Source organism: Elephantulus edwardii, unplaced genomic scaffold (assembly GCF_000299155.1).
Source record: "Elephantulus edwardii isolate Elephantulus edwardi_28Jun2011 unplaced genomic scaffold, EleEdw1.0 scaffold00292, whole genome shotgun sequence".
NCBI classification, from domain to species: domain Eukaryota; kingdom Metazoa; phylum Chordata; class Mammalia; order Macroscelidea; family Macroscelididae; genus Elephantulus; species Elephantulus edwardii.
This window is the reverse complement of record NW_006400042.1, coordinates 2,574,449-2,598,728: the sequence shown is the minus strand read 5'-3', so window position 1 is coordinate 2,598,728 and position 24,280 is coordinate 2,574,449. Positions and strand designations below refer to the sequence as shown.

At 38.8% G+C, this 24,280-nt stretch overlaps 1 protein-coding gene across 1 annotated transcript in view; it reads right to left on the bottom strand.

The window, feature by feature from the left end:
* Positions 1–876: 876 nt before the first annotated feature.
* The window catches only part of HIATL1 (hippocampus abundant transcript-like 1), a gene marked incomplete at its 5' end in the record, with an annotated part of 107,705 nt that continues 84,301 nt past the window's right edge, over positions 877–24,280 (bottom strand). The window contains 5 exons of the mRNA XM_006900724.1: positions 877–1,206; positions 1,815–1,957; positions 11,858–11,955; positions 18,404–18,516; positions 20,506–20,577. Coding sequence (XP_006900786.1) covers positions 955–1,206; positions 1,815–1,957; positions 11,858–11,955; positions 18,404–18,516; positions 20,506–20,577 — 678 coding nt within the window. The remainder of the gene's footprint in view (positions 1,207–1,814; positions 1,958–11,857; positions 11,956–18,403; positions 18,517–20,505; positions 20,578–24,280) is intronic.

Here is a 24,280-nt window from a genome sequence, read left to right as displayed (position 1 = left end):
TAAGGCAGATGTTTCGATAAATGGAAAAAAGTATTTGAGATTTAGGAAAATACAAACAGTAATGGTAAATTCTGTGAGCCTAAACTACAATGTAAACTACACTGGTAAGCAGTTACAATTGTAATCTACACTCAGGAATGTTCACATTAGTTGAAACATTTTTAGAAACATGCTCTAATTTATGTCACTGCCAGAATGCTTGGTGTGCTTTTCTTCAATAAAAATCATTCTGTTATGGATCAAGACACCAGGTCTAGGATAATTATTTAATAGTGCTACATAATATAAATTTTAAGACATTTCCCCCCTTATCAGGTAAGGATAATCACTGATCATGTATGTATGACTATAAATGTATGTGTGAGATTTCATTCTAGATAAAAATAGCAAGTAAAAAAAATAAAAGGAAAATTAAACTAGGTTTGAAGTTTTCCTTTGGCCTTTACAAAGGCAACAGATCTCTGATACTGAGTGACTTTTAACCTGGTCCTTCATATATGGGTTATGTAGGCATATATTTAGAGCAATAAGGAGCAATAAAATGAGAAAGGATTCTTTACCTGAAAACTTGCCAGACATGCCAATATTACTACAATTTCTGCTGAAATGGGTCTGGAAAGAATCCTGCTAACCTTATTCTGCAGTTACTAAAAGGCTTTTTTTTTCCACTAGAGATAAAACTTTTTCCATTTGAGCTTCAGAGTTTAGATTTCAAGTGGCCTTGAGAGTTACAGCACATAATTTTCAGTAAATTATTTCAAATCTCAACTTTATTATAATGAGTACGAAGGAAAAGAATGGATGAATGGAGGTAGGAGGAGAAAGAAGAGCGCAGAAGGATGAGTAGAAGAGGATCATTATCAAACTTGTCTCTGAACTACGAAGTCTTCTTGCGGTGTGGCTCACTCCCTGGCTCTCTGAGACAACATTTGCACAATCATCTTTCTGCTGACTTTACAACTCAGTGCACTGATTCCCAGGCTCCTCAAAGGAAGGGAGTTCCCATATGCTGGTGTCTTGTAACAGTGGCTCAATGACTTCATCAATGCCCCGCTGTGGGGTGTTAGTCAGGTTGCTGCTGCTACTGCTGCTATGTTTGTGAATTCCACTGGCTTCACTGTATTCAGGGATAAATAAAGCAACCACAAAAGACATAAGAACTATGCATGCCCCAAATAAAAATGGCGGACCTGGAATGACAGCTCCCTGATGGGTGTGGGAAACAAATGAAGATGAAGTCAGTTAGTTTTTTCAACCCCAAATAAGTCCTGGATTATCAAATAAAGTACACCAAAAAGCAAACTACGGAAATCTCAAAAATCACTGCCTCATTAAACAAGGTAAATTCTAAAAAAAGTAGTGTTTGGAATATGGCAAGCAGCAACTTTGCACTTCAATAACATAAGTAAATCTGTAAGCCTGTAGTGGTAGCTGTCTACCTCCAATCTTGTCCAGTGACTTTTTATCGCCTACTTCTCTACTTGAACATGAATTCCATTTCTATATATAAATCTATACCATCACTAGATTGAAAAAGGAAATAAATATTAAAGAATGCTATTATTATAGCTCAATATATGAATGGAATAGTTAGGTCATTTTATATTTTCCTTTACAAGTCTAACTAGGACAGCATTTTGAATCAAGTTAGGATAAGTCTTTTATATCAGAGACTCAAGCAGCACAGAATACAGTACTTCCTACTGCCAAAAAGACATATCACATAAATAGAAATTCCTCCAAATTTAGTCAGAAGATTTTGCTATAATCTTTCACTACCGCTAATATGAAAACTAGACCTATTAACAATTTACCTGCATAACAACTTTATTAGAATTAAATTCTGGTTCCATTTCAGTGAGTTCAACATGGAACATGTAGAATATGAAGCCATATAATGCAGGTCCCAGACCATTGCACAGTCCTCTTATGCCAGTTATGATCCCCTGGGCAACTCCTAAATTAGAACAAAGATAAGTGAGGGAGCCAGTCTTTCCAGTAATAACCTCAAGACTTAACAACACTTTTAAACTATTCATTCAGATGAATTATCTGGAAAGTAATTTGGTTGCTGAAGCTGTTAAGTGCCACTGAGTCAACTATGATTCATAGCAACCCTATGCACAATAGCGCTGAATCCTGCTCTATGCTTAGCCAATCTCAGTCTTTGACAAACCTACCTTCATAACCCCAGTTACCGTGTCAATCCATCTCATCTGGGGTCTTCCTCTGCTGTGCTGTTCCCCTACCCTTCTAAGCATCATGCTCTTCTCCAAGGATTGCTCCCTCCTGGCAACATGACCAAAGTACGTGAGACGAAGCCTTAAAATCCTTCACTCTCTCCAAGACCTGTTAGTTCTCTTGGCAGTTCATGGTATGCTCAATACTCTTCTCCAACACCATAACTCAAAGGCATCAATTCTTCTGTTCTCTTTGATCATTGTCTAGCTTTCTTATGCATAGAAACTATGAAGACCATAGCCTGGATAAGGTGCACCTTAAGTCTCTAGAGTGATATCACTGTTCTTCAGCACTCTGGAGAGGTCCCTGACAGCAAATTTTACTAATGCAACTCATCTTTTGATTTCGTGACTGCTTGTTGGTCTCAAGAGTGTTGATTAGGCCATCATATTTTCTTTCATCCCACAAATATTTTCTTGGATGTCCTCACTGCCCTAAGATCTAAAAGGAGATGGACTACTAGTAATGTTTCAGAAATCCCTTTTGAGGCTGAATTCCTCTATACCAGAAACATGTGCCTATAAATAGGGTTTAAATAAAATAAAAATATTTAAATTTCTTAGTTCTAGGAAATTCCTACTTTGGTACTGACTGAGATTGTTCTGCTTTGTTCATCCTGTGACAGCCATGTTGGCTCCTGGACATACTTTCTGAACAGATTCTACCACTCACTGTTGCTCTCTATATTTTGGACAGCATTTTCCAAATGATCTGTATTTTTAAAAATTCCAGAAATGCCTGATTTCTAAAAGTTTGACTTCTAGAAAGGAGCTCTGGTGGTTTAGTTGTGAGAAACTGCACTGCCAATCCATGGTCTGAATCTGCCAGCTGCTCTGCAGGAGAAAGACTGGCAAACTCTTGCACAATTTACTACCTCTAAAAACTCACTAGTCAGCAAGGGGTTGTTAATGACTTGACAGTACATAACACTACAAAATTTTTAATTGTACAAGCTCAGTATGCTTACAGTTAGAAACATCTATATTTATATGAAGGAAAACTCTGATGGCCTAGTCCATAGGGAGTTGTGCTGCTAACTCAAGGGGGGCATCTCTCAGTTGCTTCAAATTCATCAGCAGATACTCAGGAGAAAGATGGGCCAGTCTCTTCTGTGTGATTTAAGGCCACTGACAAACTGCTGGAGGGTTAACTATGAGTTGGTTCCGGCTAGAAGGCAATGAGTGAGTTAAGTGATCCAAAGAGGATTTTGTGCCCTGAATGACAGAAGGCATGGACAGTGTGTGTCTGAAATCAATTAGTGGTAATTTCCCACAATATGATGATCAATGTGGTGACATCTCCACCAAAATGAAAGACTACTGTGTACCTTCAGGTTGAGGTTATTTATGTTTTTGAGTGTGTGTGTAAATGTTTTCTTAATGCTGTGTAGTATGTTACTGTGTGTATGTACCTCTGGTTGTCTTAAGTTTTATCATTCAAAATGATAATAATTTGGAAGCAGGAGTGGCATCCACGTTCTAAATAAGATGCCTCCGGGAACTCAACAAATTTTGATAAATGTTGACAATTGTAGAGGGGCATTAAGCCTTTTGTTTATAGGGTCACGATGAGTCGTGGTCGACTCGAAGGCAATCAGCAACACAATAACTAACAGTTTTTGGGCTTTAGTATTTCTTTTTAAAACTAGTTTATTTTTAAAAATTTGCCAGTGACTTGGAGAATTTCTTCATTTGTCTGTTGGCCATTCGAGTATCTTCCTCTGAAAATTATTTCCAAGTCTTTTGCCCATTTTGTAATAGGGTTATCAGTCCTTTTTTTGTGGAGGTCCAGGAATATTTTGTTATGAGACTCTTGTCTGAGATGGTATTACCAAATGTTTGTTCCCAGTTGGTAGGTTCTTTATTTACTCTGTTGGAAAAAGTTTTTGATGTGCACAGGGATTTAATCTTTAGAAGGCTTCATTCATCAATTTTATCCTCTTCACAATGTGCATTTCTGGCTGTATCTGGCAGTCTCTTTATAACACAGACTTGGCCATCTAAGCTTGATCTCAGTTTGTCTCTTATGAACTTTATGGTTTTGGGCTTTATTCCCAGCTCTCTGATCCATCTTTAGTGAATTTTTGTGTATGGGGTGAGATGTGGATCCTGTGTTTCAGCTTTCTGTAGGTAGAAGTCCAGTTCTGCCAGTACCACTTGTTGAAGAGGTTGTCATTTACCCATTTGATAATTTTTATTTCCTTGTCAAATATCAGTTGAACAAAGCAAGAAACATTGCATGGTTAAAAATTAGGAGAAGTGTGTGCATGAGGATTGTATCCTTTCCCTGCATCTATTCAATTGGTATGCTGAGCAAATTATTCAAGAAGCTGGACTCTATGAATAATGTGGCATCAGGATTCCAGAAGATTTATGAATAACCTTTGTTATGCAATGACACAACCTTGCTTGCTAAAGTGAGGTCTTGAAGCACTTGCCGAAGATTAAACATTGTAGCCTTCAATACGGACTGCATCTCAACATCAAGAAAATTAAAACCCTTGACCGACAAGCAGCATCATAATAGATGGAGAAAATGACTGCCAATGACTTCATCTTACTTGGATCCACAATCAGTACACATGGGAATAGCAGTAAGAAGATCGGGAAAGCTGAGAAAGGCTTTAGTTAGGGACCTCTCCAAATAACTGAGGAGCAATTATGTCTGTTTGAGGACTAAGGTGTGATGGTTTTATGTCATCATCTTTTCAGTAACTTGCTATGCATCAGAGAGCTAGACAATGAATAAAGATAACAGAAGAAGAATTGATACCTTTGAGGTTTTATGTTGGAGATGAATGTAGAATATCCCACGAACTGCCAAAATAACAGATATGTCTTAGAGCAGGTGTAGCCAGAGTACTCCTTGGATGCAAAGATAATGAAACTTTGTCTCACAAACTCTGGGAATGTTGCTAGCCGTTATTCCTTGAGAAGGGACATCATGTTTAGACCGGTGGAGGAACAGCAAAGGAAAGGAAGACCCTTAACACAGTGACTCCAGGTTTGAGTGTGTCAGAAATTTAAGGATGGCACAGGATAAGGGTTTTTATGAGTGATACTCGACTCAATGGCACCTAACAACACTGGCGAATCACAATGCAGACCCTTAGATTTTGGAGAAAACCAGTCATCATCTGCAGATAACTATATTCCTTTTGAAAAAATTACTTTTGGCTTACTACAGGGGCATAGTGTAAACGGAAAGCCTAATGCACACCCATGTTTATTGTACCTTTGTTCAAAAAAGCAGGGAGTTGGAAAAAACCTAAGTGCCCATCAACAAATGAATGGATAGAGAAGCTGTAGTATATTCACACGATGGAATACTACGCTGTCTTGAAAAACAGGGAACTCATGCAATATTATTCTAAATGGGTGACCCTGGAGGATGTATCTCAGTCACAAAAGGACAAATACTGCATGGTGCCACTGATGGAAAACAGGACTGACATCGGGGTTGGAGGGATACTGGGAAAGATGGGTTCAATAATGTATACTGCATTGAAACAGATGAGGGAGAAAACTGTTTAAAAGGGATATGTGATTAGGTATTTCTGTCATGATAGGAGTCCAGAATGAAGGCTGCATAGTGGAGTGGACCTGGGGGGGAGTGATTGCAAAACAATGAAAGAATTTTTCTTTTACTTTTCCAAGACGGTAGTGTACTAGGGGGGAGGGTTGGGAGGGGAGAAAAGTGCAACAATGAATAAATGGAAATCCAAAGTCTCTGTAAATTTTCATTGAAATGAATAATAAATTAAAAAAAAATAAGATGAAAGCCTAACCATAAGTCACCAAGTGGACTGAGCTGTCCATCCTCAAGTGTGTCTGACCTAAAAAAGGAGTTTCCAGTTTGGACATACACAGTAACACTGTATCATTAAATGGAAGTGGTATATATAGGATGGGGCACCAGGAAGCTTCAAAGGCACACATATGCTACATAAAGTAACCTAAATGTCCACTGATTTCCACTGTCACATGACTTTCTGTTTCCCAAAAAGTACCTATGGTCTCATAGAAAGTTATTTTATTCTCAGTTGAGTGAAGAAGATATGCCTGGTATACAGATGTTTCTGCAAAATGTACAGGCACAACTCAAAAACGGGCAGAAGTAGCTTCTATTACTCAATCATTTTTAAGCAGTGTCATTCCGTTTCCAAGTACCTGATTTTCCAAATTTTATAGCATGTGATTTAAGAAGATGGTTTGTAATATTTCAATTTTTCAAATCTACTGAGGCTTGCTTTGTGGCCTAATATATAGTCTACCCTGAAGAATGTTCCAGAAAAAGAATATAGATTGAGTGAAGTGTTGTGCACGTTATTTATGAGGTCTAGTTGTTTGAAAGTATTATTTAGTTCTTCCATATCTTTGCATATCTTTCCATATCTTCACAGGAAATAGTGTATAAAAACTATTATTGTTGCACTTACAGCTTAATACTTTTTTTTGTGCTGAAAATGTTATGCTGATTTTTGCCTTAAAGTCCATTTTTTTTGGACATTAATACTGCCACTCTTGCTCATTTCTGGTTGCCATCAGCTTGATAAATACTCTTCAATCCTTTGGTTTTTAGTTTCTCATCTTTGTGTCCAAGGTGTATCTTTTGTAAATAATATATTGATGGACCATGTTTTCTCAGTCAACTCTCCATCTCCTGACTACAATCCATGTATATTCTGTGTAATTAGGCACAGGTATGAATTCACTGCTTTCATTTTTTTGTGTATTTTGGTTTTGATTCTATGTTCTTTGTCCAATGCATTTTTATCTTTCTACTTATGAGAAAAAATTTATCATTTTCTTTGTTGCTGTTGATTTAGTGTTTACTGAGCTTATGAATTTCTTCTTAAATTGATAAAAAGGTTTATTAATTTTGAGGTTATATTGTTATTTAGTAATAGATATTAATACTTAATAAATATCTTTTAAATAGTTCCATATATCCTGATACTAAATATGTCATCAGGATTTGGGGAAGACTAATCAACAACCTGTGTTATGCAGATAACAAACCTTGCTTGCAGAAAGTGAGGAGGACTTGAGGCATTTGCTGCATAAGATCAAGAACTACATTCTTCAATATAGCTCTATCTCAACATAAAAAAAACCCCAAAATCCTAACCACTGGACAACCTCAGATGAAACACATGAACAACAGATGTGAATAACAGACCAAAGATCTGAACTTTGTCCTACCTAGTGCCATTCTCACTATGGCTTACACACTTGAGCCCATTGCTGAAGTCACTGAGTCAATCTGTTTGAAGTTCTTCCCTTTTGCTGATCATCCACCTTTGCAAGCATAATGACTTTTTCCAAGGAATAGCCCAAAATATACAAGCAGCAGCTTTGCCATCCTTTCTTCCAAGGACTATTAAGGCTGCATTTTTTCCAAGGTATATCTGTTTTTGGGGTTTTTTTGGCAGTCCATGGGATGGATGTTCAGTACTCTTCTCCAATATTTTGGAGAGGTCCCTGACAGCAGACTTTCCCAGAGGCAAATGTCTTCTGACTCCTGGCCTTGGAGATAAGTAAGATGAAACTGTTGACAATTTCAAACTTGTCCCCATCTAACAGGCAAGATTATGATAGACTGAGAAAAACCTGAAGTCATCAATGATATCATCTTATGATCAAGAGATGTGTAACATTGTAAAGGTCTGTTATTAGGGACATCTCCAAAGTCCTAAAGAGCAACAATGTCAATTTGAAGACTAAAGTGCACCTGATTTAAGCCATAGTGTTTCAAATCACCTACTATGTATCTGTGAGCAGGACAGTGAATAAGGATTGACAGGAGAAGAATCAATGCCTTTGAGATGTACTGTTAGGGAAGAGTATTGAATATTCATGGACTGCCAAAAGAACAGACATGTCTTGAAGCAGGTGTAGTCAAAGTGCTCCTTGGGGGCAATGATGGTCTCACATATTTCAGACATGCTGTTTGAGATTATTCTCTAGAGAGAGACATCATTCTTGAAAGTGAAAGGAGAGTCAGTGAAGGAGAGAAAAACCCTCAGTGAGAAGGTACCTCGATGGCATCTGTTAAAACAACAATAATAATCACATTGTCATGTTGCTTACTGATCAAGTGTCATGTTGCTTACTGACCAAGTGGTAAGGATTTTTATCTTCTTGCTGTTGAGTTGCAATCCATATTGAAGGCTGTAGTCTTTGTTCTTCTACAATAAACACTACAAATCCTCCTCATTTTTAGTGAGCAAGATTGTGTCATCTGCATAATGAAGGTTGTTGATAAGTTTTCCTCCAATTATGATGTCACACTGTTCTTAATAGAGTCCCAAATAAGTATAGAGAAAGGTGTATAACCCTGATGTACACCTTTCCTGATTTTAAACCATAAAATGTTACCTTGTTTTGTTCAAACAAAAGCTTCCTGGTCTAGGTCTCATATGAGCACAGCCAAATGCCTCTGCATAGTTAATAAAACATAAATAGACATTCTTCTCGTATTCTCTACTTTCAGCCTGCTTGTGGTATTAATGAGATTGTTCAGTAAGTTTCACATTTTGGTGGATCACCTTTCTTTGTTATTATAATAACTATATTGTTGTTGTTGCTATTTTTAGGTGCCATCATGTCACGTACAATTCATGGTGACTCTATAAACAAAAGATCTGAACCCTGATCTATCCTGTGCCATCCTCACACTTTCTGACACATAAAAGCTTATTCCAGCAGTCACTGCATCAATCCAACTGACTGAGGGTCTTCCTATCTTTTGCCGAACATCCACCCTTCCCAACATAAAGTCCCTCTCCAAGCAATAGTCCCTCCTAGTAACATGTCCAAAGTATGTGAGGAGAAGCCTCATCATTCTTGCCTCCAAAGAGAACTCTGGTTACACCTTCTCTAAGACATACCTGTTTGTTCTCTTGGCCGTGCATGGGATGTTCAGTGCTTTTCTCCAACATCACAGCTCAAAGATGTCAATTCTTTTCTGTCATCCTTTTTCACTGTCCAGTTCTCAGATGCATAGCTAGTAATCGTAAAGACTATGGCCTGAATCAGACGCACTTTAGTCCTCAAACTAACAACATTACTCCTCAATAATATGGAAAGGTCTCTAACTGAAGATTTTTCCAGTGCAATGTGTATTATTTCTGAACTGCTTATTCCAAGGGTGTTAATTGTGGATCCAAGCAAAGTTAAACTGTTGACAGTTTCAATCTCTTCTCCATCCATCATGACACTGTCTACTGATCCAGTGTTAAGAATCTTCGTTTTCCTAACATTGACATGCAATACATACCAAAGGCTGCATTCCTTGATCTTGTGTAACAAGTGCTTCAAGCACTCCTCACTTTCAGCAAACAACGTTGTGTCATCTACATAATGCAGGTTATTAATTAGTCTCCCTCCAATCTTGATGTCACACTCTTCCTCCTAGAGTCCAGCTTCTTGGATAATTTGCTCAGCATACAGACTGAATAGTATGGAGAAGCCCCTCTATAACTATTGACATTTATCAAAGTTCACAGAGTTTCAGAGGCATGAAGGAATATGAATAAATAAGGTGGCCAATTCTAATGCAGAAAATACAGGTACAAAGAGCAAACTATCTTTCCCAATCTGAGTTTTTAATTAAACTTTTAAAAGAGTTCATCAGAACTAAAAAAACTCCCCTGTATTAAGGTGAGGCATTAAGAAATACAGAAGAAATTACTTCTGGCCTCAAGAACTTAGAAAAGTCAGAGGCACAAGAATGAATGAATTAAAAAAAAGAATGAATGAATTAAGAATTTAGACACTTCATTTAATTTCCTCTTAATCTACAACCAGTTATCAACAACTATCCAGAATTACTTCTTCTCATAGGGTTGCACAATTCAATGGGTGGGTGGGGTGAAGGAAATGGGAAAGACCTTTTGGTAAAAACAATTAATTCAAACTTTGTAAATAAATCAGAGTAATATAAAAAAACCCAAAATAAAGAATCTAAATTAATCTTACATAACTATTTACTAACTGTTCTGCAATAAAATATTTAACTTAATAAACATCTCTGAAAAACCAAGTATACTTAAACATAGTGCTGATAAGCCAATTCCAAAGTGCCTTGAGAGGTGACCCTCTACTGGGTTTTCAGAGACAGTTAACTGCACAGGAGGAGAATGTCCATCTTTCTCTCATGGAGCAGTATGTGGATTTAAACCACATGCCTTTTAGCTGACAGCACAGCTCCAGACCACTTGGCCAGCAGAGCTCCCATTCTGAGATTGTCAGTCTTTATGTAAGCAGACAGGCTCATCTTTCTCCTTGAAAGTTGGTAAATTCAGCTGGTAACTTCAAACCAGGTGACCTTTCAGTTGGCAGACCAACATGTAATATCACTCAAACTCGACCCACTGCCTGTGCGTCACTATCTACTATTGTGTTTCTGAGGCTGCCAGGAGGAAACACTCTACTTTCTCTTGTAGAGTAGTAGATTATTCTAGTTAATTCTGATAGTTAGACAAAAGATAAACCAAAACCAAAAAGGGACAACTGCTGTTGTTATATGCCACCAAGTGAAGTACGACCCTATGAACAACAGATCTAAACCCTCTATTGGTACTATGTTTTCTATTGGTGCACTAGCGCCCACTGTGGTAGTCACTGTGTCAATCCACCGGATTGAGGGTCTTCCTCTCTTTTGCCACTTCTCCACCTTTGCAAGCATTATGTCCTTCTCCAAGAAATAGGCTCTGCTAGTAGCATGCCAAAAGTATGTGAGATGAAGTTTCGACATCTTCGCCTTCAAGCAGCAGTCTGGGTGCACTTTTTCTAAGACATATTTGTTCTTTTGGTTGTCCATGGGATATTCAGTACTCTTCTCCAACACCACAGCTCCAAGGCATGACTTTCTCTTCTATCATCCTTATTCATTCTCCAGCTTTCAGATGCACAGCAAGTGATCAGAAAGACTATCGTCTGAATCAAACACATTTTAGTCCTCAAACTGACACTACTGTTCCTCAATAATTTGGAGAGGTCTCTGACTGCAGGCTTTCCTAGTGCAATACATCTTCTGACTTCCTGACCACTGGTAACAAGAGAGTTGATTGTGTATCCAAGAAAGATGAAATCAATGACAGCATAAATCTTGTCTCCATCTATCACAATGTTTTCTCCTGGTACAATGGTAAGAATTTTTGTTTTCATGACATTGAGATGTAATCCATATTGAAGGTTATATTCCTTGATCTTTGGCAATTGGTGCTTCAAGCAAGACTATTATCACCTGCACAACATGGATTATTGTTGAGTCTTCCTCTGATCTTAATGCTACATTCTTCATAAATTTCAGTTTCTTAAATAATCAGCTCAGCACACAGAATGAATAGGTATAGGGTGAAAAGGGAAGATGGGTAGTTCTATCTATAACATTCTAAAAGTGATATATTCAAGTTTTAAAAACATTACTATAAGGTCAAAGCATAATACAGAGCCAAAAAACCCAACATTTCCCTGAAACCTTCTTTTCTGAAAACTAAGCATAGAAGTCATGCCTCTGGCTCCATAGAGGGGCATCAGAGTTTCTTATGTACTTGACAAGTAGGTCTCAGCTGAAAAAGAAGCAACAATGAGGGCAACAGTAAGCTCACCTTGCTGATCAGACTCTGCATTCTGTGAGACAAGGGCACTGACTGCTGGAAATGTGATGCTGGACATGGCAGCCACAGTCCCTGCTGCCCACATCATCCTGTAAGGGTAAGATAGGTTGCAGTGAGGTAGGGCAGACCAGCCCAGACAGCTTAATGTTCAGAGTAAAATCAGTAACAAGAGTATACATATTTTTCTTATATAAAGTTCTTTTTTTAAAAATTATAAGTCATGGAAGGCTGGTTATGCATCAACACTGTTACATTCATCATTTTAAGGGCTTATGGGAGTAAAGGAGCTTGATAGTTTAATTTTTTACTTAACTTTAAATTGAAGTCATACTGGCTGCATCATAAGAGACTGACAGCAGCATGATATGGTAAGAATCAAAGAAATCCTGATGGCTTGAGACTTAGGCCGTCACATCAGGGGCTGGTCAACGGGAGACGGGTGTTGAATGTTATAGGTAAAAGTAGGAAGGGTTGGTAGTGGAGTACAGAAAGGGTGGATAAAAAAACAAAACAAAACAAAAAACCAACAAAACATGTAGCGGGGTGGGCAGCAACATTGAATACTGGTCTTTTTCTAATTAGTAAATGTCTTTCATCTACTCTTTTCTGTAGTAGAATGCTTGTCTGTCAGATACTATTATATATATTTAAAAATTGAGACAGACTAGGAAGAAGGACTGGCCATCCACTTCCGAAATGACAGGCCTTCGAAAACTCTATGTACAATAGAGCACAGTTGGACTAACAGACATGGCAATTGAAACTGAGACCTTAGAAATGGAAACAAAAAGAAAGAGGAACAGCTGTAAGGAGATACCAGTGATTGAAATGTGGATGTGATAAGCATGAATATAGGAAAATTGGACATTGTTAAGAAATGAGACGCATAAATATTGACACACTAGGTATTGGAGAAATGACATGGTTTGGCATGGGACATTTTCAATCAGATGTTCATATGACTTACTATGCCAAGGATGAAAAGGTGAGAAAAAATGGGGTTGGTTTCATAATTTTAAAAGTCATTTCTAAATCTATCCTGAAATACAATGTGGTGAACAAAAGGATAATATTCATACGCATACAAGGAAGTCCAGTGAATATCACTATCATTCAAATACATGCACCAACAACTAGAACCAAAGAGGAGGAAATAGAAGATTTCTACCAACTTTTGCAGTCAAAAATTGATAAAACATGCAATCAAGATGCATTAATAATAATGGGCAACTGGAACGCAAAAGTTGGGAATAGGCAAGAAGGATCAGTAGCTGGAAAACACAGGCTCAGTGAGAGAAATGAGGCTGGAGATAGAATGATAGAATTCTGCACATTCAATGATGTATTCATTGCAAATACCTTTCAAAAGAAACATAAACACAGGCTACACACATGGATCTCACCTGATGGTATACACAGGAATCAAATCAATTACATTTGTGGAAAGACTTGCTGGAGAAGCTCAATATCAGCAGTGAAAACAAGGCTGGGCGCTGACTGTAGGACAGACCACCAACTACTCATATGCAAGTTCAAGCTGAAGTTGAGGAATATTAAATCAAGTCCACGGGAAGCAAGATTTGATCTTAAGTCTGTCCCACTCGAATTTCAAAACCATCTCAGGAACAGGTTTGAGGCCTTGAGCACCAATGAGCGTAGACCAAATGAGCTCTGGGAGGATATCAAGAAAATCGTCCATGAAGAATGCAAACGATCATTACAAAGGCTGAAAAAGAAGAAAAGACCAAGATGGATGTCAGATGAGACTCTGAATATTGCATTAGAGCGCCAAGAAGGCAAAGCTAAAGGAAGAAATCAAGAAATTAAAGAGCTGAACAGAAAATTACAAAAGGCAGCTCAGGACAACAAAGCAAGATATTATAATGAAATGTGGAGAGAGCTGGAGTCAGAAAATCAAAAGGGCCAGACTCGCTCAGCATTTCTTAAGCTGAAGGAGTTGAAAAACAAATTCAAGCCACGGGTGGCAATACTTAAGGATACTTTGGGTAGAATGTTAAATGATTCAGGAAGCAAAAAAGAAGATGGAAGGAGAACACAAAGTCACTGTATCAGAACGAATTGGTTGACACAGGAATTTCATGAAATAACATATGAACAAGAGCCAATTATGATGAAGGAGGAAGTTCAAGTTGCTCTGAAGAAATTGGCAAAAAACAAAGCTCCAGGAGTTGACAGCATACCAATTAATTTATTTCAACAGACACTGCTCTGGATGTGCTTACTAAGTTGTGCCAGGAAATCGGTAGGACAGCTAGCTGGCCAACTGACTGGAAGAGATCGATATTTGTTCCCATTCTAAAGAAAGGTGACCCAATAGAATGTGGAAATTATCGAACAACATCATTGATATCACATGCAAGCAAGATTCTGCTAAAAATTATCCAAAAACGTTTGAAACAGTATGTCAACAGAGAACTGCCAGATGTGCAGGCTGGATTTAGAAGAGGTTGTGGTACTATGGATATTATACCTAATGTTAGATGGATCTTGACAGAAAGCAGAGAATACCAGAAGAATGTCTATCTGTGCTTCATTGACTATGCAAAGGCTTTTGACTGTGTGGATCACAACAAGCTATGGCTGACCCTGAGAAGAATGGGGATACCATAACACTTGATTGTGCTAATGCGAAACCTATACTTGGACCAGGAGGCAGTAGTCAGAACAGAGCAGGGAGACACTGGATGGTTCAAAATCAAGAAAGGGGTCTGTCAGGGATGTATTTTGTCTTCATACCTTTACAATCTATATGCAGAACAGATTATTTGAGATGCTGGGCTGTATGAGGAGGAATGTGGCATCAGGACTGATGGAAGAATAATCAACAACCTGCGTTATGCAGATGACGTAGAACCCTGCTTGCTGAAATTGAGGAGGACCTGAAGTGCTTGCTGCAGAAGATCAAGGATTGCAGTCTTCAATATGGACTGAAGCTCAACATCAAGAAAACAAAGATTCTCACCACTGGGCCAATTGGCAGCATCAGTATGGATGGTGAAGAGATTGAGATAGTTAACAGTTTAAGTTTACTTGGTTCCACAGTCAACACTCTTGGTAACAGCAGCCAAGAAATCAGGAGATGAATTTCATTGGGAAAGTCAGCTGTGAGGGACCTCTCAAGAGTACTGAAGAGCAATGATGTCAGACTGGAGACTAAGGTGTGCCTTATCCAGGCTATTCTTTGCAATTATGTGCTATGCATTGGAGAGTTGGACAGTGAATAGGCATGACAGAAAGAGAATTGATGCCTTTGAGCTGTGGTGCTGGAGAAGAGTGTTGAATATACCATGGACTGCTGGGAGAACACACAGGTTTGTCCTGGAGAAGGTGAAGCTGGGATGCTTCTTGGAGTCAAGGATTCTAAAGCTTTGTCTGACATACTTTGGGCATGTTGCAAGGAGGGACTGGTCCTTGGAGAGAAACATCATGTTTGGGAGAGTGGAGGTACAGCACAGGAGAGGAAGACCCACGATGACATGGATCGATTCTGTGAGTGGATTGGTGGGAATGAGTGTGTTTGGGACGGAGAGGTTGGCACAGGATAGAACGGCGTTTAGGGCTCTTGTACAGAGGGTCACTATGAGTCACAAGCGACTCAATGGCACATAACAACAACAACAACTTTAAAAATGCTTTCTTCTTTCTGGTTACCTTATTATGGGCTTCAGATAGAAACTCTATATCATTCATAAGGGGATTTCTTTTGCTTTTATAAACACTACATTTTCCTCATTAATTTTCAAATCTTTGCACCATAACTCTCAAAGGTTTATTTTTCCATTGGTCTTCAAGTTGTTGTATTTTTTATATCAGAACACAGCCAAATAATATTGTTTAGTCACCATGACCATCAGTCGTGTTCCCTTTTGTTTTGCTGACTATATTCAACATCTCTAAAAATTGACAAATGTGTTTAAGGATTACTGGGGATATCTGGAGTAAATTCTATAAACACACATTCAGCTAAATTTTTGAAACAAATGCTTCTTTAAAAGGAGTTTGGTGTGGTTGAATGCAACAGGAGTACTACAGAACTTTATAATGTTATAGAACTTTGTACACACGAGTTATGTTTATTCAGCCTTTCAAAAGCTGTTCAGATTATAATTTGCAGAATGGTAAAGCTACGTAATTGAGGTTTATTTGTAAAGATTGTTTTCACTTTAATGAATTTTCAGAAACTAGTTACTTAGTTGAACGTGTGTTTATAAAAGATACCTAGAAAGAATCTTGTAGCAGGAGGGAACAGAGTATCTAAGTGGGATTACATGACTGGTCAAAAGTATATGCCAACTAGTTTATGTGAGGATGGTACCAAGATGGGCAGGATCAGGTTTTTCTAGTACTCTACTCTTCTACAATCAAGTCTTTTTTCTGGAAGGCCACTATAAAGACTGAGATAATGCTATACCTCAAAACCCTTCAAATCTTTCATCTATTTGTTTATAATGACACAGATCCTTGGAAACAAATTATCTTGGCTAAGCCAAATCTCAGGTAAAAGGAATGTTGTCTTTGAGGTCATGGTCTAAGCCAGAATCAATTAAAGAAACTACAATTTATAAAAGTAATTTTAAAAATCCAAAAAAGATTTGGATGGAGGCGGAGGCAAAGACAATGTGGTGAGCTGCGGGAGCAGCAGACCACTTGGAGGAGGCCACTATGGCCTTCTACAGATCTGTTTATTGATAATTGAACAGTTAAACAGTTGATGACTGTTCTTCAGTGAAGACTGAGGCTCAACAACAGGAATTCAAGGATTCCCAAGGAGGAATGGGTGAATCCTGCAGCTCCCAGCCCCCTCCCACCAAGCCCACATCACACCGCCGCAGCAGCTCCATGAGGCTCCCACTGCCGGAACCCACGGATTCCCTCACCCAAGATGGATGGTAGGCACTGGACCTCCCCGAGATTGGTGCAGCATGGAGCCGCCACACTGCCACAAAGTGGACTTGTTCTGGGGAGAATTCTTGGAGTCAAGATGGTGGCAGCGGGAGTGGCCGAGGGAGACAAGTGCCCTCCCACCTGCAGGTTTGGGTTTCTTTGGACAGGCCAGAGAAGATGATCACCGATACAATGGATTGCTGAAAGTCACTGTGAGTTGTCTACTTGATGACACTTAACAGTGGCAGCATGTCCAAGAGGACTGACATCCTAAATGCACCACATACTTTGAATGCTTCTGCCAAGAGCTGCTTAGACCTGGGGGGAGCCTGCTCACAACTCTCAGGTTCCCTTTGCCATTTATAAAGGGGCAGGGCAGTGACACCTACTTCAAATTATAGTATGACCACTTAGGAGGGGGGTAAAAGTGGCGGTGCTGGAACTGGGGACGCTGTCCCTGGCCACACAGTCTTCGGTCAGGCGAGGGGTCCCGACTGGGGTGGGGGCAATTGGAGAGGGTGTGTACCAGCCAGCCCCTGGGGGGTGTTGCCCTGCTCAGGGCAGGCCGTCTTCGGCCCCCGGCTTGGGGCGAGCCATCACGGCCCTCTGCTCAGGGCGGGCTGTCTTCGGCCCCCAGCTCGGGGCAAGCCGTCACAGCCCTCAGGGTGAGCTCCTCAGTCCCCAGGTTGTGCTATCTGACCCCTGGGTGGGAAAAATATGCCTAGGGTATCCAGAGAATTTTATCTAGGCTACTTTCCACCCCCCCCCCAGTAAACCTGAACGCAACACCCCCAAAGCCCTTCTATTTGTAACTCACAAGTTTGTTCTCTCTAGGTTTGCTCCCTTTCCTATAGGTAACTTTAACACTGAGTTTTACTTCAGACCTGCCCCTGAACCCAGTGCTAGTAACAAAAAGGAAATACAACTGCCAGCTAAGGAAGCAAAGGAGGATGGAGCCTCTGGGTTCAACCAGCCATCCCCATTGGATCCACCTGGGAAAACACTTTGCAGTCCAGAGGGGGGCAAATGACAGGAAAATTTCTTCTAACAGAACAAGAAGGCAAGCAGCTTTAACCCAAGACCACCAGCAAGGTGATAAAGTCCCTTTCCCCCTTCACATCAATGCCCCTGTTCAGCATGAAGAAGCCAGACAGTCTGCATCCAGTTCCCAAATCAATAAGACAGTTGGTTTAATCACCAGTGGAATATGCTTACCATTCCCCTGTAGAATCTGCTCCCCACTGGATCCTTTTCATTTCCTTCACCTGCTCTCCCACCAACCAAACTGTGCAGCTCTGCAACTGCACCCCTGCAATTTTTATCCCTGCCCATCCTCACTCTTCTGCCCCCAACCCTCACCTCCTTGTACCCCCATATGTTTTACCAAATAAAATTAAAAAAAAAAATCCAACAAAGATTCAAAACTCATGTTAAGACTTGAAAATGGAGTTAAGGCTCTATTTTTATACTGCAAATGTCCCTGATTTTAGACTCTGTTACAGTAACTAACCAATGAAAAAACTGTAATATTTAAAGTAACAAAAATACATTACTGAAAGACAAAAGAAAAAGAAAAGAAACCAATAAAAGCATTAGTCTGTTTTTGCACAAGCATCTGAGGGAAAGGCTTACCAGGCCTGAGATCCAAAACTGTACCATGCCAACTGGAATATCTGGCAGCCCAAGCCAAGCAGGACAGTGTTCTTATGTCCTAATGATCTCATCAAAATGCTAAGAAAGACTGTCTGCAAAGTAAAGGAGAATCCTGAGAAGTCATATAAACTAAGAATTTGAATGCAAATTCTATGTAGGAGACCCACTGACCAATGACAAGGACCTCCAAAGGTCCACTTCATAGTCTTTAATCTTGGAGACTGGACAGTACTGACTCAGTTCTATAAGGATAGTACTTCAAAAATTCTCAAAATACACATGTGGCTCAGGGCATTCACACTCTTCCTGTCTAGGGTTTTTCTAGCATTCCCCATAAGTTACTGGGCTATCCTTGTAATGGCTACTGACCAGCTGCAAGACTAGTAAAAAAATACTTACAGTAACTTAGGAAATCCTAATTATTCAACCATCAGTGAATAGGAAATCCCTACTAAAAACACACACAATAGGTGGGCTTCTGTTAGAGGTTAATAGTTTTACAAAGATGAGATTTCATCTTAATAAATATATACTTTGCTAAAATAAGTAAGTGACAGTTCCTATGCAACAAATGAGATACATTCCTGAGTATGTCTTCAAGTGGAATCTGTAGAGGAGTCCAACTGGTATATTCTGGTATTTTCATTTAGCCTTAGTTTAGTGTAAAAAAAAAAAAAGACTCAAAAGATTTAGAAGCTTCCAGTCAGATGGCCAGGTAAAATATCTTTCAAATCTCTTGGCATAGACTAGTGAGCATGACCACAGCGGAATCTGCTTGCTGAAACATATCAATTGGTATTCCATCAATTCCTGGGAGTAAAAATACGTAAATATATAACAGGAATATACTAAGATGGGTTAAGGGCAAGGCACTATCCAATAAAGGGATGATTAGTACATAATCACTAAAGAAAGGGAAGACACACACAAAGAATTACAGGAGGAAAATGTAAAAATGTGATTTACATCATTATTGTTATTAGGGGTAGTGGATTACAAATTTGGTCAATTTTAAACTATATAAGTAGGTAGCAATCTTCAATTTCTTCACCCTTGGCTTTAGTGATTGGTACATATATTTTAATTAAGTCTTATCAAAAATTCTTATCCTACCTGTGATAGCAGTGCATTTCATCATAGATCATCTTGAAATGTTTTCAATGAGAATGACAATAAAGTCATCCATTCCTCTTCTATTTGACTTCCTCAGTAGAGTAGGCCTTTTTATTATCTGATTTAAAGTGTTCAATATCAGTCCAGTCCCACTCACTGATACCCAGGATGTCAATCCTTGTGGGTGTTATTTAATTATTTATAACCTCCAAATTTCCTAGAGTCATATTTTGTACATTTTATATTCTAATTATTAATAGATGTTTGCAATGATTTCTGGTCAACTTAAGTCACTCTGGATCAGCAATAAAGGCCTTTCACTGGCACAGAGTTTTAGTACAGCCAAGTCATTAAGGTAAATCTACTTTGAAAAGGTTTGTAATTTCAGTACTTTGAGGAAACCATTCCCCAGAATTTTCTACCAACTCTGTTCTGTTTTGCATAAGTTGTATATTCTAATCCATGATCCATACTTTTTTAATCCTGGGGAATGGAGCAGCTGGAAGAGTCACATATTTTGATTTCTGCTTCTATTTCTTACTTTTTAATATTAAAACAAAATAATTCTCTTGGTTAAACAGACTTACCATATCAGGATTTAGATGGTAATTATTCAAAATTTTGATTGCCATTAATGGAAATAAAAGAATGAGAAGACCTCTCATGTACTCTAAAAATACCTAAAATTTGTATTACATCTCCTGACAGCACGTAACAATAACAAAATTATAAATTAGGCATTATATTTAAAAACAGCATGCTTATGTGAATAACAGTACATTTCTATGGACTGTATCAATGATACTACGCTACAGGTGTGTAAGATGTTACCATTGGGGTGGAGTGATATCAGGATGAGGGGTTCATGATACCTCTTTGTACATTTCTTTATGGCTTTTGTGAATCAATGGTTCTTTCAGAATACAAAGTTTTAAAAAGAGAATTGTTAAGTTTAAATTGATACTGACCTGGGCCACAATAGACAGAATTCCTACCATAGCTATGAATGCTGCAATTTTAACGGACCCGAAACCTATGATCTGAAGAAAGGAAAGAAAACACTTTAGTAATATAGACATCATTAAACAGTATAAGAAATATACAATTTATTTAAGCCATAAGACAAAGCATTTATTAAAAGTTTACAAAATATTTCAGTAGTAATTTAAGGAAAGACTAAAAGTTGAGTTTAACCAGTTTATATCTAAATCTGATCCAGTAAAAACCTGCAAAAGCCATTATTTAGGAAAAGAACTTGTCAGAAAAAATATTATTTCAATTAACACGGATTACAAAAAGGGGTTAGGCTGCAGACTGTTAATGGTGGAGAACTTGTGAAACCCAGAAAAAGAGGCAGTTGTGTTTTGGCTCTCACATGTTTCATGGTGTAAGAAAATGTAAATTAGGAAACTCTATTTTAGAAATATATTGTATTACAAGTCTACCTATAATTTCTGTCCATGCCCAACTATTTAAAAAGATACATACAAGAGAGACATTGAGTATTGATGAGAATATGAAAGAAAATTGTTTGACTCTATGCACGACATGAAGGACCTGCTTTAAGGAGTTTCCTGTATGTTTTGTCAATTTCAGTATTTCTTGGAAACTGTTTGCCAGAATTCTCATACTCTTTAATTCAAATTTCTTCCACTGGCAAGCCAGTGGCTCTCAACTCCTGCTGCAAATTAAGATCATGTGGAGAATACAGCAGGGGAAAGGAGTAGAGGGAAAAGGCACATAGGATCCTGAAATACACTTGGGATCAATTAAAGCAGGCCTATGGCACATGAGGGATGTGAGGTGGGCAAAACTCCCCCAAGAATTCTCACAAGCAGCATTAACACAATGACAATAATTTCAAAATTAATCTTAACAGCAGCTTTAAAATGTCTAAAATTTTTAAGAGGTTTTTTTTTTTTTACAGTTTCCCTTAATTTCATAAATAAATGTCTTGTCTCAAGTCATAAAATTAGAATGAGAGAAAAACTCATTACTGAAGAGCCAGAACCAATTCACCGACCCTCCAGCAGATTTTCGGATGCTGTAAACTAGAGAGGAGGAACCTGCCATCTTTCTGGATTTTAAACACGAGACAGACCGACCCTAGCCTTTGGTTTGGCACAACTCCTTACAGATTACACCATTAGAGTGCACTCATTAATGAGTCAGGGTTATCTCTGGCCATCCACTTCAGTGTTGCCAACATGAACAATTTCATTCTACCTTTAACCAAATAAATTTTTTTTAAAAAAATGGAATTCTGGGGGACCAGGATTCCAAGATGGTGGCGATGGAGAAAGCACTGTTAGGAGCTGAAGGAGCAGCAAGGTGCAAAGAAACGGGCCACCAGAGTCATCATCATGGCACACATTATCCACACGCAGTGCGACGTGGATAGTAGGAATCATTTGTTTGGGAGCTACAGGAGGTGCTGCGGCCTGGCCGAAGATAGAAGCTGCCAGCCAAGCTGCTGTGGGACCCATCCGCCAGGAGAAAGAAGGTTAGCAGGAAATTGAGTTCTCTTAAGCCCCACTAGGTGCAAGTAAGTCTGTTGAAATTTGACTGAACTTTCTTGTACCCCCACCGACCACCCAGGATTGGATGGGCCAGTAGGAATTTAACTCAATTTCCTTGGGCACCACCAACTGCCTGGGAGAACACCCAGGAACGAACAGGCCAGTGGGAATTTGGCTGAGCGAGAGGTGTAGGTGAGAAATAGACACCTGGAATTTGAGTAGGGACCACACTCATGAGCACACCGGACAGCTGAAATCTGAGTGAGGTCCCCGCAAGTGGCTGACTTACCCTGTGGGTCATCCCATCCCCCGCCGGGCCTGCCCTGCCCCCCCATTCAGTTCCACAGCTGTACCGACAATTTCAGTAAATCAACTTGCCTTTAATCCGGAGCACCTTGATCTGACTTAGCTACAAGAAGCTGCTCTCCAGGCCCAGAAATGAACTTTCCCTTCAGTTAGAAATTCAGATAAACACACAGGTGGGGTAGCTGCCCAGCTGATTCCTAGAGCATAGTCTTCAGATCAAGAACCTATCTATGTCTCGACAAAAGCATGCTATCATGCACACTACACAAGTGCAAAGCAAGATGTCATCTCCAAAAGGTGGCAACACAGTAACAATGGATTTCTTAAAGCCAGAATGTCTGATGTAACTTTCTGACACAGAATTTAAAAGAACAATGACTGAATATTTTCAATGGATAAAAGACAAACTTGAAGAATTATAGGACACTGCGAGCAAAAACCAGGAGGAGCTTAAAAAACAATCCAAAGCAATGCAGATAAACAAAGGAGGCATTAGAGGCACTGGAAAAACAAGACACCACGATCTAAAGTATGAGGTTCAATGTTTCAGATGTTGCCAATATGATGGAAAGACACAAGAGCACAGGTGGAGAGCTGGAACACAGAACCAGTGAAATAGAAGATAGAATTGTCACCACTGATCAGCTATAGCAAAAAACAAAATCAAAAAGGAAGGAAAAAGAAGAAAACCTAAGAATAATGTGAGACATCATCAAGAGAAATAACATGCACATCACTGCAATCTCAAAAAAGGAAGCAATTAAAGGCACCAAAAAAGTTATGGAAGAATTACTAGTGAAAAACTTCCCACACATAATTAAGAATGAGAGAATATATATCCAAGAAGCTAAGTGAACACCACAGAGAACAGAACAAAAAAAACCCCAAAACACCAAGGCCTATCATAGTTAAATTTGCCAGAACCAAAGATAAGGAGAGAATTATGAAAGTAGTGAGGGAGAAACAAAGAATACCTGTAAGGGAGAGCAGATAATTTTAAATGCCAATTTCTTAGCAGAAAAAATACGAGCAAGAAGACAGTGAAAAGACATATATCAAACACAGGAAGAACACAACTGTCAACCAAGAATACTCTACCCAGCAAAATTATCCATCCGATACGAAGGAGAAATCAAGATATTCCCAGAGAAAAAGAATCTAAAGGAATTTGTAAAAATGAGACCAGTGTTGGAGGAAACACTGAGAGATAGATGTCCTCCTTACTGAGATGCCACAGAAAGCAGCATGGAGCAAAGTAACTAGCATTAACACCAAAAAGAACTCAACAAAAATCATAGCAATAAAACCCTACCTTTCAATAATAACAAATAATGAGAATGGTTTAAATGCACCACTGAAGAGGAAAAGAGTAGCAGATTGCATAAAAACACAAAAACCATAAATATGCTATCTACAAGAGACACACCTGAAAAATGAAGATAAAGATTAAAAACAAAAGACTAGGAAAAAATAGCAAGCAAATGGCAAACAGAAAAAAGGAGGAGTAGTGATATTAATCTCCTACAAAATAAAATTCAATGCAAAAACCATCACAAAGGACAGGGAAGGTCACTGCATAATGCTTAAAGGGTAAATAAAACAAGAGGACATAATGATAATAAATATCTATGCACCAAATGAAAGACCAGTAAAATATATAAAACAAACTTGAACAAAACTAAAAAAGGAAATAGACAACACAACTAGAGTAGTTGGAAACTTCAATACACCCCTCTCAAGAAAAGATAAAACTACCAGGAAAAAACTCAACAAAGATGCTCAAGAATTAAACCATACAATACACCAACTGGACCTCATAGATATCCGAGGCAACCAAAATATGACTTTGAGTCTATCCCACCTGAATTTCAGAACCATCTCAGGAACAGATTTGAGGCTTTGAACACTAATGAACGAA